General features: G+C 40.9%; 1 protein-coding gene across 5 annotated transcripts in view; it reads left to right on the forward strand.

Moving 5' to 3' along the window:
• ttc28 (tetratricopeptide repeat domain 28) overlaps positions 1 to 17,145 on the forward strand; it is a 705,429-nt gene that overhangs the window by 408,344 nt on the left and 279,940 nt on the right. For all 5 annotated transcript variants that reach the window (XM_048556329.2, XM_048556332.2, XM_048556331.2 and 2 more), the window contains 2 exons: positions 4,905 to 5,052; positions 14,268 to 14,540. In XM_048556329.2, the coding sequence (XP_048412286.1) occupies positions 4,905 to 5,052; positions 14,268 to 14,540 (421 nt within the window). The remainder of the gene's footprint in view (positions 1 to 4,904; positions 5,053 to 14,267; positions 14,541 to 17,145) is intronic.

The raw sequence follows: 17,145 nt of genomic DNA on the forward strand, positions 1-17,145 counted from the left end.
GGCCAGGTAACTCCCTGGTCTTACTACCTGTCTTTGGCATATGTTGAAAGGATCGAAAGGTTGAGACTGTTACGAATGCACCTTCTTTGATCAATAAGTCCTGGAGTAGGAGTTGAACCCAGACCTCCTGCCTGTGAAACAGGAGGGCTACAGTTGTGCTGGAACCTTGAGCAAACGTATTGCCCTCTGCCAAAATAGTTTAGTTCTTAGAAATTGAAGAGAAGACACCTGGCTGTATGCAACACCGTGTGTGTGTGCATGCATGTAATATATATGGCAAGACTGGACTACTATCTGTTCCTGATGCCCATATTGTTTACTTGAGTAGCCAATGCTGTCCTTTTGTGTTACCAGATATCTCCTTAAAATCCTACCTGCATCTTTGCTTCATTTTAACTGCTCCATTCCTGCCTTACCTCCAATTATAGAATTAATTGACAACATTACAACCAGGAGCAGGCAATTCAGCCCCTGAACCTGCTGTTCCATTTGATCTCATCTCAGTCTCAACTCCACTTTCCAGCCCACACTCCATAACCTTTGAAACCATTATAATTAAGTCTGTCTGTCTCCTCCTTAAATTAACTCAATGTCAAGGCATCCACCACATTCTGTGGTAGTGAATTCACCAGATTCCTCCTCATTAATCAAAATAAACAATATATTGTTTTTCTTAAAACCATTAATCCCATAAGGTTAGCATGCAACTACAGTATTTGATAAGGAAGGCAAATAGAACGTTGATTTTTGTTTTATTTTGCAAGTGGAATGGAATATCAAAATAGGGAAGTTTTGCTGCAGTAGTACAAGGCAGTTGGTGAGACCACATTCAGTGTACTGTGTGCAATTTTTGTCCCCATATTTGAAACAAAAACATAATTGCCTCAGAGCAGTTCAGAGAATGCCCACATATTTTGAAATGTACTCTGAAATAACAATTAAGACTGTCCCATATCATTGATTTATTGGAAAATAAAAGCTACAAGCCTTTTACAGCAACAGGTTATTTCAATGTCTTTAATAACTCAGCAGTAATGAATATGTAGGAGTCCAGAACGGACAGGAAGCATGATTGAACATCTACAGCATCAGGCACAGTGCTTCAATCAATTCAATCTTTAATGATAACAAGTCAGAGTATTAATTATTAATTCCTGCTCATAATATTGATTGTATTTTAAATTAAATATTGCAGTTATGATTTTCTTAAAAAAGCCTTTCTTTCATTGTCATTGAAGATAGATATTCTTGAAATACTGGGAACTTCCAAACATTTCCACTATTTCCCTCTACATCCTTCGAAAGATGTCACCCCTTATTGTAAGATCATTAGATAGGAACAGCAAAAGATTATAATGTGTGAAAATAAATAAAAAGATAATATAAAATTCCATGTCAAGGTTTTTATGTAATAGCTAAAAACACCAATTACGTATTACTTCTGTAAGTAACTTGTACTTTAAACTCGAGACAGGTGTGTTCCTGCTTTCTTGTTATCAGGCACCACAGATTTACAGTTCTGCTAACAGAGTCCCTAGTTGCTTCCAGCTTCCCAAGAGCGCTCATTTCTCCATTTACCTGTAGTAGTTTGCAAAGCCAATCAGCCTCTTCTCTCTGCTGAGAACATAAATATTCAGGCCTGTCTTTTTGATTCTTTGATTTGTAGGGAAGCCTGTAAACTGGCCTCAAGATGGATTCCTTTGCACCTTCCCCATGAAGCATATTAGCCTTTCATCCAGGTACTAATCCTGATTAGTTACTTTTCACCCCTATTCTTGTTCATCTTATGAGTGAATAGACAGTTTATTATCATAACTACTGATACTTTCAGTTCCTTATTAAGACATTGGGAGACACAGAGTCTATTCATTACGCACCTGGAGATTGATACCTCCATATGTGTACACCTTACATGACAGTCATAAACATTACCAAGGTGACTTCAGAATCTTTACACCTTTATTTAAAGGCACAGTCCCAAAACACAACAATTCTGTGAACCCCATAATTAAAACTGAAAGCTTTCAATACAATGTCAACTTGTCTCAAACGTTTATGAATCTCGTGAATTCACTACCTCAGAATGTGGTCGATGCCGTGACATTGAGTTAATTTAAGGAGGAGATAGACGGACTTAATTATAACAGTTTCTTCTTTCCTTCCTTCCCTCCAAGTGTCTGAAACCTACATTGGCCATAATGTACTTAATAATTCCTTACAAGCCTCAGAACATCAAGTTATTGAAAAGAAATGTATTGTCTCAAAATTGAAACTGTTATCACTGCTGGGGATAAAGACTGTATTTTTTCCTTTTTGAAGGTTACTGACTGAAATAGCTCTACAGAGGCCCAGTATCACATCAACATGTCACCCTTTGCTTACACATGGAGGGTCCTTGACACTGATCCAGCTCTCTCAGATCCCACTCTGAGTGAATAGAACCTCTGATGCTCCTGTTTATATCTGTCAGCCAGGGCTCCCTGATCGGACCAGATTAACAGTTTAGAATTATATGATTAAGACTATGAGGCCCACCTGGCTGATCCCATTCAATCGCTACAACCAACTTCTCATCAGTTTTACCCACTTGTCAATTTCAGTATTATTTTCAACCTAAATAAGAGGATGTCACGAATTTCTAGCCCAAATTGAAACAATTTAATCTCACCTTGTAAGTGACAAAATTTGGAGTACTAACTGATTATGGTCACTGTGTTAAGAGACAATACAATTTCATCAATTGCAGCACCAAATTAAGGTTAGATATGTTGAATTCAATTTGATTCCACTGTAAAATTAAAGAGAATGATTACAATTTTAAAAATACTGAGAAGTGCTTATGCTGATGGTAGATTATTTAGGTTGTTCTGGCCTGATGTGAAAATAGGCATTTGGAAGCGTATTTTCTGTTTGTTGATTATATACCTATGTTTAGTTTAGGTTGCAATTAGTGCGAGTGGAAAGTATACCAGTCAAAGAATCTCTCAGCCAAAACCACAAAAAAAATGGCAGTTTGTAGTGTACACCCAACAAAGGCAATTAGTACCATGGCAATATACTTGCTCTAAAAAGGCTAGGTTAAAATAAAACTAGCATTGGGACTCAATTTTAGGACACCAGTGATGATTCTATGTCGTTCTAGTGCTCATGGAGGTCTGAGATGAGTAACCAGCCAATGCTACCTTGGAGATAATGGGAACTGCAGATGCTGGAGAATCCAAGATAACAAAGTGTGAAGCTGGATGAACAGAGCAGGCCAAGCAGCATCTCAGGAGCACAAAAGCTGACGTTTCGGGCCTAGACCCTTCATCTGCTTTTGTGCTCCTGAGATGCTGCTTGGCCTGCTGTGTTCATCCAGCTTTACACTTTGTTATCAGGGTTACCTTGGAATTAGTTATCAAGAGATTTCCACCAGGAAATTGACAGTTTGAATGGTGCTCACAATGGGATAGATTGTACATAGTCTGTGGAAGGGAATGATTTGATGGCCATATAAGTTTTAATTGTTTCATTGTTCGATTGTGTGTTATTTTAAAATTAATGCTTGGCCACAAAAATTTTTAGAAAGGAAGCTTTTCCAGCAATTTTTACTTTTGTTTTTGAATTACAACATCCACGGTTCTTTTGGTTTTTATTAAATCTTGGGTACATAAAAATAATCCAATCAATTTTAATTACTATCAATTTTGTAAATTGGCACATTTGCTTGTAGAATATTTTAATGAAGTGGGAAGTTGGTGGTGAGCCCCACCAATGTCATGCCTCCACCCTGATAAGGTAGAGACCCATGGATGGCCTTTATACCTCATTGCCAATTGAGGACCTTACAAGGACAGTTAATGTCTACGTAAGGTCCTCATGCTGCCAGCATGATATTAAACCAGCAGTGGGCTCACCGTGCAGGGATCCCAACAGTAAAACTCTGCATGGAATCTTGCCAAGTCATGGTTGGGGAGTTGCTCATTCAAAGACCAATTTTGCTTGATCAAGGGATCCGGCGTCTGGTGTGGGGGAGAGGGGTTCTCACTGAGAACTGTCTCCTGCCCTTGCCATCAAATTACATGCCTCTCCTCCCTCCAGGCGCCCACCTCCAGCATCTCTGTCCACTGGCATTGCAGAAGAGAGAAGTATAGTAAAACGTATGAATGATGCATATTGGCCCAACTCATTTTGTTTATCTCAGAATGGAGCTTCAGTAAATTCATTTTCAATGATTACATTTTTTAACTTGCCTTTCCCTCCTGGATTGGAATGCAGCAATAATATTAGGCCTTGGTCGGGTGTTGTGCCACCAGCAGCTAATGTTTCCCTACTGGCATTGTTCAATAAAACTGCTGGTCCCTGTTTAACCCACAGCACGTGGCAGGCTGGCCTTGCACCACCTGGATCTTTGATTCCGGGCAAGCTCTGCCAATGCCTGCTTTATACATGAGCGCTACATAATTCAGTGGGCCTTCCCTGAAGGAGATGATGGGAGGTCTGTGCCAGCTCCCTAGTTGGCTGGTCAAAGCCTCCGTTAAGTCCAGCACTCTTTGTATGTTCTATAGAAGCTTTACTATCTGAGGAATTGACGAATAATGACTCTGTGAATGACAGTGATTGCACTGTTACCTTCCATTTGTGAGTTCCAAAGGATTAAAACAGCCTCTGCCAAACAATCACAGAATAATATATCATTTAAGCAAACAATGCAAGATTCTCTCATTGCAACAAAACAGAAAACATCATAAGAGTATGTGTTGGTGAGAAATGGGTTTCATGAAAGTATTACCCTTCGTACAATGTACAACTCACAGAGAAAGATTTGTCAGTCTTTGATAAATAAATGTTGTGGTAGATCTCACTGGGAATAGTTACAGAATAGTTCTATATATAAGTTATATTGTCTCTACCATTCTTTGCAGGCATACTTCCGACAGGGTGTCGCTCTCCAGTATCTCGGCCGCCATGCAGACGCACTGGCTGCATTTGCATCTGGGCTGGCCCAGGATCCGAAAAGCTTGCAACTGCTGGTCGGGATGGTGGAAGCTGCCATGAAGTCTCCACTGCGAGGTAAAGTCATAAAAATTCTGTTGAAGTAATCATCAGACCACTGATCAGATAATAGTAAGTCAGCATTTGGTTATCCCAGTGCAGTCTCTCTTTCAACATGCGCATTACCTTGCAGGAGGTTCAGACTTCCTGTTTATTCTTTTGAGATGAACATAATGGTTTAAACAGCCCTAGTGGAACCCTACAACAAAAGATCAAGAGGCCAAGAGAAACATACAATGGAAACTTATTAAATGTAAACCAAATGTCACTGTCAGGTCTGATGATGTGTTCCAGCCCACGTGGGCCCACTGATCCCTAAAGGTCTGTATTGTCCAGACCACTGAACTCTGTGTTCTCCCTCTCCGTGGTTGCCAGAATGCGGATGTAGCCAAATCTTGCTCTGTATTCTTAAAACCACAAACTTTAACAGGTCAAATTGCCCCCAGTGGGGCACTGTGACAGAAGCAGGAAATGGCTAATGAAAATTTGTAAAACAGAAACTTAGCCAATTAAAATAACATTGTCCAGGGTGATGATGCACTCCCAATCCTACGGTGCCCACATGTTTCAAACAGCTTGCATTGTGCTGGTGAACACTGTATGCTCTCCCTCCACAGACACCTGAGCCTGGATGTAACTGTGATAAAGGGGCAGACTGTCAGGTACTATAAGCCCCTGCGTGGCCTGCTGCCTTGATCAATTAATGGCCACTTTGGCCCAGCCTATATAGATGTGAAGGCCTTATTAATTAGCAGTGCTGGAGGACAAACCACCATTGAGTCCTGAATGAGAAGAGTCTTCTACAACAAAATGCAATTTATTGCGTAGTAACAATGGGTACAGGTTACAGTAACTAGTTAGGTGAACTGCAAAGGCAATCAGGAGCCAGAGATGAGATGTCTGTCTCCATTGTGATCTTGTAAAAAATAATTGTTTCTCCACGAAAAGACCTGAGAGATTGCATCCGATTACAGTCTCCGAAAGAAACCCTTGCTAAAGAAATTGGTGTTAAAAAAGTGAGGTTGAGGAGAATTTTTTTTCACATAATGAGCTGCTATAGTCTGGAACTTGCTGCTTGAAAGGGCAGTAGGAACAGACTTAGTAATAACATTCAAAAGAGGAGTTGAATAAGTAATGGAAAGGAACATAATTGCAGGGCAAGAGGGAAGGTGCAGGGGAGTGGGATAACTTGGATAAATTTTTCAAAGAGCCAGCACAAGCAACAATGGGCTGAATATGCTGGAAATGCTGTGGATGCTGGAAATCTGAAATGAAATTGAAAGTGCTGGAGAAACTCGGCAGGTCTGGAAGCATCTGTGGAGAGAGAAACAAAGTTAATGTTTTGAGTTTGATATGACTCTTACATACTTCACAGAATCAGGTGGTCTAAAGGCTCTCCAGTTCTTTTTCCAGAAGGTTTTCTTTTTTGACTAGCATGATTGGTAGGTCTTTGGCTTAGGGATAGTTGACCTTGATTTTTGACCATGGCCTTGATTGAATTTTGAATGAATTTTGCACTGAATGATCTTTTATCTTTTGGATGACCTTTATGGAGAATGTCATTCCTGCTAAACCTGGTAGTTAGTCCATTACAATATTTGGAGGACCTTAAATCTCCTGAATTTCCTTTGCAGAGCAATACGTTCCTGTCACCTCAGGTACTTACCTAAAAGCATCAATGTTGTGAAAGTCCATCATCAAAGATGGCTGATTAGGTGAAACAAGTGTTTTTATCCTTGCAATTGTCCTGGAGTTTCAGACCATGCCATTTCTTCTTTTTGACCGTGCTCTGGATTTTGTAGACTCTGGCCTGGCATCCATGACATTGGACTTGAGTCATTTCCATTTAGTTCAAACAAATCTTTCCTCTCCATTAGCTGATACATTCATGTGAGGTCTTTACTTCACCTTATTGATTTGGTTGACTCTGAGTGAAGAAATTTCTCCTTACCCCAGTCCTAAACAGTTTACCTCTTAAGCTTAAACTATGACCTCTGGTTCTGGACACCCACACCTCTACCTTCATGAATATCCTCCTTCCATCTAATCTGTCCAGTTTGAATTTTATAGGTTTCTACGAGATCACCCCTTCCCTCTTTGTGTAAACTTCAGTGAATATAATCCTAACTGATTCAGTTTTTTTTTTCTCTTGCATCAGTCCTACCACTCGGAATCAATTTGGTAAATGCTCATTGCACTCCCTCTAGAGCAAGCCCTTCCTCAGATAAGGAAACCAGGTGTCGCCTAACCAAGGCCCTGTATATTTGCAGCAAGACGCCTTTGTTCCTGTACTCCAATCCCCTCAAGACGAAGACCAAAGTACAGTTTGTCGTCTTTACTGCCTGCTGCACCTGTGTGTTCAATTTCAGCAACTGGTGCGTGAGGACACCCAGATCTCATGGAATATTCCTTGCTCTCAATTTAGAGCCTTTCAAATAATAATCTGTCTTCCTACATTTTACTGTCTGAACAATTTCAGTTAGAGATTCATGAATTAGCTCATAAGTTGTACTACTCATTCTTTTCAGCATTTGCTTCTTCTGGCAAACTTTGCTGCTGTTGGTCTTTTAATCTGCACTCTGTGATAATTGGAGTCAAAAACATTTCCACATCACCTCTAGGCTTCCTGTTGCCAGCACAAAACAATTTTCTTAATCAACATAGGTAATCTCAATGGATACTTTCTTCTTTCTGGGTTTCACAATGATTCTAGGAAGCCCTATGAAAGATTTGACCCACTGCGCTTTGACTGATTAGACAATGAGGATGTGTTTCTGGAACAATTATTCTTTTGAAATTAGTTGAACCCCTTTTGTATTTTAAGGATTTTGAGGTCAAGACATATGTACTGTCTCAAAAGCAACATGTGTTGATTGCAAATGATGTAAACATTTTAAATCTCTTTCTATTCTGCATTGTATTCCCTTATTACCTTGACGTTCTTAAATTTTTTTATAACCAGACCATGTAGTTTCATCTTTGTAGGTTGTAATTGCTGTTTTCCCAGCTGTGGTACCTGCTCTGATTTGACCAGACTGAGACACTAGTTCATGTATCAAGTTTAATATTAGTGAGATGCCCATTGACACAAATAATTTCTGTTAAACCTGGTTCACTTTAATCACTAATTTCCCCAGGAATGCTTCTGCCATATTTTTCAGTGGTAATTGCCCTACCAGGGTGAGTTCTTGTACTTCGCTGAAACTGTGTCCCAGTTATGCAGATCTTCTGGAGGTTTTACAGAAGTAGCAGTCCTATGTTTGGTTTGGTACTTCTCTGACACTAAATAATCTTGCACTATTATTTTTCGTTCTGTTTCTTTTTAATTCAGTTATTTATGCCTATTATAGTACATCCTCATTTAAAGTTGCCATATTTAATTTTTTTGTCATAAGTTATTGGGGCCTGTAATCTTGATAAACATTCAGAGATTCATTAAAATGTTGTTCCCATGCCAGGTCCCCTTTCCCAGCTGTAGTGATAGAATCTTATGGAGTATGAGATCCTTCATCGGGATTGTTAACCTGGCCCCATAAGGGAGTCTTGGCTTAGAGACATGTACAGGTGATTCAGAAGGGCTCCTCGGTCTAGGGATTGGCTCTGAGCTGGCTGATCATGATGCATATATCAATAAAGGGTGACTTGGTGAAGGGATACTGGCCTCTGTGCAGTTATTTCAGCAACCTTCTAATTTGTGGACCTACATAATCATCTTAAAATGGTCCCTGCATTCTCAGCTGTTGTATTCATTCTCGGAATTTGTTGAATTATTAGCTTGACTTAAGAAAAAAAATCTTGCAATTGGTAAGTCTCTATCTTCCTGTGGGATTTTGCTGGGAAAGGATGTATCAGTCAGTACAAAATCGCAATGCAGTATTTTACAACATCTCTGTGGGAGCAAAGCTCTCACCCTTTGGTTGCTTACTGTCAATCCTACCATTATCCTAACGCTGACTGCACAGAATAAGGAGAAAAATGCCATATTACCTGAGGAACAACAAGTTTGAGGTAAAGTTAGCTGCAGCAGTCCCTCTGTATCAGAGGAAGGGTAATTTACCTGCCAGGGGTAGCTTTCATAATATATGTTAGTATGAATTAATTAGTTTAAAAGTGAAAATTATTTGAAGCAACTGGGTCCAGAAACAAGAGCTAAATGGGGAACAGTCGCAGCACTTTTGCTGCATCAGGATGTGCCCTTTCACAGATTTTTGAAGGAATGCAGGTCTGAGGTGTGAAAAGTACTTCCAAATTTATTTCATTTTTTATGTTTAAAATGTTTTGATATCTAGGATATAATGATGTAATTTTATTTTTTTCCAACAAGAAGATCCTCTATAATCTAAATCTCATTTAAACATTGATTCCTATGGGAAGTAACTTAAGGTTACCATTTTAATCAAAGTCATGATTTCCAAAAACATAACCACAACTTTAAATGAGGACTTGACTGTCATTTTAAAGCAGTTTTAAATCTGAAATATCTCATTGCTGTTTGCAATCTACTCATTTTTAAGATTTTATTCTTGTAATACCTAAACATACGTCAATCTCTTGTTCTCAGGAGCACAAAAGCTGGCGTTTCGGGCTGAGACCTTCCTGATGAAGGGTCTTGGCCCAAAACATCAGCTTTTGTGCTCCTGAGATGCTGCTTGGCCTGCTGTGTTCATCCAGCTCCACACTTTGTTATCTCGGATTCTCCAGCATCTGCAGTTCCCATTATCTCTGATCTCAATCTCTTGTTCTAATGTCTATTCGAGTTTGTAAACTTTACATAATGACAAAGTTGCTGTATTACCTATGCAAGACTTTTGGACTCTGTTGTAGCAGGTTGCATGATTTCCTTTCAATAACGCTTTAATTTCTGTATTATGGCAAAACTATATCACTGTACTGCTTACTGGGATATTGTCCACATTTTTCCTGATCAGCGGTGGTGCTGGTTTCAACCTTCTACAAACAGCGTGAAGGCTCCCCTTCAAAGGCAACGTCGATGTTTACCTGCCTTTCATTTCACTTGTACAACTGTTAAAAATAAATATCTGAGGCTTTATTAAAACTTCCTGCCAAAATCACAATCTGAATTATGAATGTCACAATCGTATCATCTTTTGGTTATTGTCTTCCATTAAATCCTATCTTCAAAATTTTTTAAATGACCTTTTTCTTGTGTTCAATCAATTGCCTAGCCCCTGTTCTGCCCACTGTAGCCATATCTTTGGGAGCAAGCTTGTGATGGTGACAGTGCTCACTTTGACTTCCCACCCTGGTCTTTTGTGCTGTTACTTTTAAGTTTATCTCCTTGCCTATACTTTTTCTAGCCAACATTTTTTATACTGCACCTTGTACAAGCTCTGAGGCTTTTTTCCCGAATGCTTCTTTTGTCTGCTGCTATTTGCGTTTGTTCCAGTACATTCAGCTGCCAACTGGCTGGCTGAGTATTCTTAAGGCAGTGTTGTGAGTGGTAATTTTTTTTGTTTTTTTTTATTTCCTCATGGGTCAGATGGACCTTTTTAACTGATGTTAGTTTAAGGTTTTTATCCAATGATCCTCACCATGCGTCATTATGTTCTGGTACCCATCACTTTTGACCTGTGATTGGGGCAGAATGCTTCCAACTATCTTCATTTCCAGATATTTTCTAATCACCCTGTACAGAGATGTTATTACACATATGTGGAGAAAGTGAGGCCTGAACCAGGCCCCTGCCTCAGAGGTAAATTCATTACCACTGCACCTACAAAAGCCCTCTATCCTTATTTCTATGATGTCTGTAAGGGCCTATATAATTAGCAGTGGTAAAGGAGAACCACTTTTGAAGCTTAGTGAGAAGAGGCATTTGTCCAACAGAAGGAAATGGTATTTATTGTATGATAGCAATAGGTAAAGGTTACAGTAGCTAATTCGGCAAAATTGCTCAATGTCTCGAGACAGAGATGACACTTCCTGAGAAGTTTCATTCCATGGGAATCTTGAACTAGAGGTGACAGTTTAAAAATAAGGTGTCACCATTGCTCTGTTTAAGCTGTGCAGCTGCTGAGAGGCTCTGCACTCGCCAAAAAGAACAGGTGTACATTGAGTGTTATCCATTTAACAAGCAGAGGAGGAGAACTTTGCTCTTTCTGTGGTCATTAGTCTTTAAAATCCCAGAGAGCAATGGAGGTTGTGTCATTTGAACCTATTCAAAATTGAGTGAGACAGATTCTTGGTTGACGAAGACAATTGAGGTTTATGGAGGAGAGGATGGAAAATTGAGTTAAGGCCACGCAGCGCGGAGCTGGGGAGGCACAGCCGACAAGGCAGCATCAGAAGAGTGGGAAAGTTGACGTTACGGGTTGGGACGCTTCTTCAGGAATGGGGAAGAGGAAGTGAGTTCAAAAATAAATAGACAGAGGAGGGATGGGGCTGGGGAAGGTAGGTGAATGTAGGTCGGGAGTGCTGGGAGTTGGGCAGTGAGGTGGGAGGGGCAGATAGGTGGGAGAGAAGATGGACAGGTTGTGTCAGGCCAAGAAAGTGGTGATGAGAGGGGGGGTTGGACATGGGATGAGGCCGAGAGTTGGGGAGATTTTAAAACTGGTGAATTCTATTTTTATTATTAGGCCTAAACATAGAGTTCCCCAGTTTTAAAATCTCCTCATGCCCAGCCTCATCCCATGTCTAACCCTCCCTCTCATCGCCCCTTCCTTGACCTGACACAACTTGTCCATCTTCTCTCCCACCTATCTGCCCCTCCCACCTCACTGACCAATTCCCAGCACTCCCGAACCGCACTCACCTATCGACGTACCACCTACCTTCCCCAGCCCCACCCCTCCTCTCTCTATCTACTTCTGAGCCCCCTTCTGCTTCCCTATTTCCGAAGAAGGGTCCCGACCCAAAACGTCAACTTCCCCGCTCCTCTGATGCCGACTGGCCTGCTGTGTTCCTCCAGCTCCGCAGTGTATTGTCTCTGACTCCAACATCTGCATTTCTTGCTGTCTCTGAGTTAGGGCCATGTTCAGACCGGAGCATTGAGTAGATCAGCAGGCTGAATTGACTACTGTGTCTCCTTTTTCTAATATTAACAATATATACAGGACCCAGGAGAGGGGTGTATGACAAGGCCTAATGACAAGAGCCTGCTGTGCTCCTGTTGGTGGTGGAGCCACTGCACTCAGGTCGAAGGGGAGTCTGAGTACCACAGACTGATGCATCACTGGAATATGTGATTTGTGTTCCACTTCCAGCATCTGTGAAACAATAATGTACAGCTTGTTTAGTGAAATATTTATGTTCTTCTCCTTTTGAGTTCATGTTTGCATTGAGAGAAAGTTTACTGTTTTTATAATGTTTGATATTTGGAATAAATAACGTACTGAGAGTTCTCAGCAATGCGGATGTGCAAAGGATATTTACTCTAGTGGGAGACTCTAAAACAGGGGTATGGGCTGGGAGAGGGGGTTCAGGGTTTAATATTTAGAAGTCATCCATTTAAGACATAACTAAGGAGACACTACTCATCACCGTTCGTGGTTATATCCTGTCCAACTGCCAGGACAGCCCTTTAGAGATGGCGGCACTGTGATACACAGTGAGGGAAGAGTTGTCCCTGGGAGTCTTTGATACTGATTCTCAACCCGGTGAAGTTTCATGGCATGATATTAAATTTGGGCAAGGAAGTCTGCTGCTGTTTATCACTGACCTTCCTTGGCTGGTGAATCAGGGCACAGGGGATGGAATACTGTCCACTTACCTGGAATGGCTGCAGCTCCTACAACACATTCAAGATGCCTGAAACCGGCTATTCCAAAGTAGCTGGCTTGATTTGCCACCCCATCCATGGTGTTCAACGTTTGATCTCTGCACCATGTTGAAAAGAGCTAGCAGTGTCATCTAGTATCAGCTAGCTATCATCTACAGTAATGCACAAAATCTCCTCTGACAGTATCTTCCAAACCTTTACTTTGCAAAAGAACATGTGGTGCAAATCCATTGGAACATGGTGATTTGCATGTTCCCCTGCAAGCTACACAGCGTGCTGACTTTGAATAATGAAATCATAATTTCTTTGTTGCTGGGTCAATATCCTGGAGCTCCATGCCCAGCAGCATTGTAGGTGTTCCTACACCATAATGACTGCAGCCTATCAGGAAAGCAGCCCTCTACTGTTTTTTCAAGGGGAGTTAGTGATGGGCCATGAAGGTGGACCTTGCCAGCAGTCTCGATGTCTCATGAACAAACATTTAAAAATAAAATTCACCCAGAGAATTCTCTTCCTGAAAGGATAGTAGAGACAGAGTCCTCGAATCCTTTCAAGGCAGGTGTAGATAGATTCTTGGTAAGCAAAGAGGTGTAAGGTTACTAGTGATAGGCAGGAATGTGGAGTTGATGTGCAAATCAGATCAGGCACAATCTTACAGGATGGTGGTGCAGGCTGAAAAGACCTACACTTGGTCCTAACTAACAGCTGATTACAACACAGCATATATTCTATTATTTGCTCTACTCGAGAGGTTCATTTCATGCAATGTGCCAACTTATTGCTAAAAATCAGTCGTACTTTCTCCACATTGACCTCCACCAGAACCATGCACTTCTCCCAGATCTTCCAAAATTAATGTCCATTTTACTCGCGCCACCAACAGTTGTCTTTTCAAAACTCTTTATTGTTTTGCCTTCACCACCTCCAACAAATACAAGGGGCCTCTTGGCATCTTTGCCACCAAAATGAGACAATCGATTGTCCTCCTTCCCCTTGCTCACCAATCCAGACAGTGCTCCTAGCTTCAGCATTTTTCTTGACTGTGACCCTGTGTTATCCTGTAGTTTCACTTCTACCTCCCTTTCCCACATATAGCTCAACTTCTCCATCAGACCCAGCCCTTCTTCCCTTCGTCACATTCTCACAACTGCTGACTGCACAACTTTCCCTAAAGGCCCCTGTTCTATCTGACATCAATGATTCCCTTTCCACAGGTTTCCCCTATTTTGTCGAACAGATGGACTTTATCCCTATTGTAACCAGCTACAGCACCTGCCAATCTCCAACCTTTCTTCAACATTCAAATTTGTGCCTATCTTTCCTGCAGCTGTTATGCTTGGAACAGTCCGATCAGCTTGCATTGTATGCCGCTTGCTCCAGAGCATAGACTATATGCTAAAGAATTTTTAAATGCCATGCTGATGTAATTAATTGATCATCTGATTTTGCTTTGTTTAATTAAAAGTATTGAGTGTAACCTGTGATTTGCTTTCAGAATCCCTGGAACCAACCTATCAGAAGCTACAGAAAATGAAGTTGGAGAAAAGCCCCTTTGTGGTCGTATCTGTCATTGGCCAGGAGCTTTTGACAGCAGGACATCACAGTGCATCTGTAGTTGTTCTGGAGGCTGCCCTGAAAATTGGAACGTGCAGCTTGAAACTTCGTGGGTCAGTGTTCTCTGCTCTAAGCAGTGCTTACTGGGCATTAGGGAATACAGAGAAGAGTATTGGCTATATGCAGCAGGACTTCGATGTAGCCAAGACTTTAGGTAAACACTACAATCATCTTCTTATGATTTATTTGGAATTTCTTGAAGATTTTAATTTTTTTAAGCATTCAAAGTTAAATTCACAACACCAAAGAAAGTAAATCCAGACGTTGTGAAAAGGTTTAGGCTATGATTTATGTGGAAAGATATAAAATATTTTCCTTTCAAGTTTGAGTCAAATTTAAGAAAAACAAACTGGAAATGTGTTCTGCCTGCAGATGTGGAACTGGCTCCAAACTTCTAAAGTATATGGTAAATGGTAGTCCTCGTGATTATGTTGTTGATTTACCCTCGTGACGTATGGGGATTTCTTTGGGTGGTTGTGAAGTGATGTTTTTTTGTGCAGGTGCATCCTGTCCTGTCCCTAAGTAACTGTAATGTAATATAGTTGTTCAAAACAGTACACCAGCTCTCTCAGTTACAATTTATAAAAGGTGACAGAGGAATGGATTCAATTGATTTGACTTTATGATTCAGCCACCATAGTAACTGAACATTATTTTCTTTTATCAAAATATGGTCGCCCTGATTTTAAATAACTGTCCTGCTGTAGAATTGTAAACAAACAAGCCAGCACTTGAAATGGATATTTACCATCACCTAACCTGTACATGCAAAGAAATATTGTCAGTGTCTTACATAAATACTATGAACAATATTTTTCAGGGCGAGATGCATGTGCGTGTATTTTCAGAAATTTTAGTTTTGTTTCACTTAAGAACAAAGAACCAGAGCTGTGTACAATAAGCATGTTTACTCCATAGAATAGAAGTATTTCAAATTCTTTAGCTAAATCCTTGGGAAATTTTTTTCCAGCCTCTGAGTGATCTAGGTCAAGGTGAGAAAGTTACGAAAATCATGAGGTGGCCAGCGAAGAACTTCTCAACGTCAAGAGCAATTAGAGGGTCAGTTGCTTTTATTAGCATGCATCGAAGGTGAAGTCATAATGGTGTTAACAGACTGGACAGTCACTCTCATTAGAGAGAGAGAGAAGCAACTGGTGATAGTTTAACCTGGGTGACAGGTGAGTGGTGAGGTTCAGAAGGACAATCCTTCATGGTAACCTCAGTCCGTGGTGGAAAGTAACCCAGGTTTCTGGCATTACTATGCATCACAAACCAGCTGTTCTGCCAACTAGGCTAACCAACTCCCCCACCCCCAAGCATATATTAACATCTCATTATTACCTAATCTCACCTTATTAATATTCAGTTTCCTATTCTCCCACTTGGCAGATGGGAATTGTCGTCATTTAATTTCTAACATGAAAATCGTGGTACTGCAACTCACCCCTTGCTCTCCTGGACCTCCATCGTACACCCAGCACCAACATCTTGGGGCATGCAACGTGGGCGATGACTACCTACAGCCCTCACCCATGAAGGTTAACCTTCAACATATACCAGCTTCACCATATCAGCATTGCACGTCACTTATCCACTTAGATTATGGCTCTGCGCTTCAATGCTGCACACAGGAAGACTCCTGTACCTTACATTGCTGCTGTCATGGCAATTTCTGTACAAAGACAGATATTTATGGATGTAAGTTTGCTCGCTGAGCTGGAAGGTTCGTTTTCAGACGTTTCATCACCTTCTTTTTAATTTGAAAAAATATACTTTATTCATAGAATGTACAAAAAATAAAAATGACTGCCAGACTACTCAGACCTCTTGGCATCATCGTAGCCCACAAGCCCACCAACACACTAAAACAGCAGCTAATAAACTTAAAAGACCCTATACAGACAACAAGCAAAACAAACGTCATTTACAAAATACCTTGCAAGAACTGTGACAAACACTACATTGGACAAACAGGCAGAAAGCTAGCCACCAGGATACATGAACATCAACTAGCCACAAAACGACATGACCCACTATCACTGGTATCCTTACATACAGATGAGGAAGGACACCACTTTGATTGGACAACACATCCATCCTAGGACAAGCCAAACAGAGACACGCATGAGAATTCCTAGAAGCATGGCATTCCAACTGGAACTCCATCAACAAACACATTGATTTGGAGCCCATCTACCACCCTCTGAGAAAAAGAACAGGAAATGACATCACCAACGCAGGAAATGACACCAACACAGGAAATGACATCACCAACTCAAGGAAACCTAAACACACGAATAGAAAGTGGGACATAACACCGGCGCTTCACCGGAGGCTCACTGATGATGTTACCTAGGATGGTGACGAAACGTCTCAAACCGAACCTTCTAGCTCAGCGAGGAAACTTACATCCAGAACCTCAACCTGAGCTACAGATCTTCTCAAAACTCGCTAACAGACATTTATCTCATGGATTTGATCAGTGCGAATCTCCTAGCACAAACTTAGTTTATGACTAGTTTGATGCTCGCAGTCTCTCTTCCTCGCCTTGCCTTTTGGTGCTTTGTCTCTGAAACAAACCTTGCTGAATACTTCTGTTTTGCTGTGTAGCTGAGAGCAGACTGGAAGCCAGGAAGCTTGTTATGGTTGTTAGCGGTGATCAATCAAAGTTGCGGGAATGGGGGGATTGTGAATTTATATGGTGCCTTGAAGTGGTAATTGGACACTTGGATCATGCGCCAGCAGCTTACATGGCAAAC

This window comes from Stegostoma tigrinum, chromosome 26 (assembly GCF_030684315.1).
Source record: "Stegostoma tigrinum isolate sSteTig4 chromosome 26, sSteTig4.hap1, whole genome shotgun sequence".
NCBI lineage: Eukaryota > Metazoa > Chordata > Chondrichthyes > Orectolobiformes > Stegostomatidae > Stegostoma > Stegostoma tigrinum.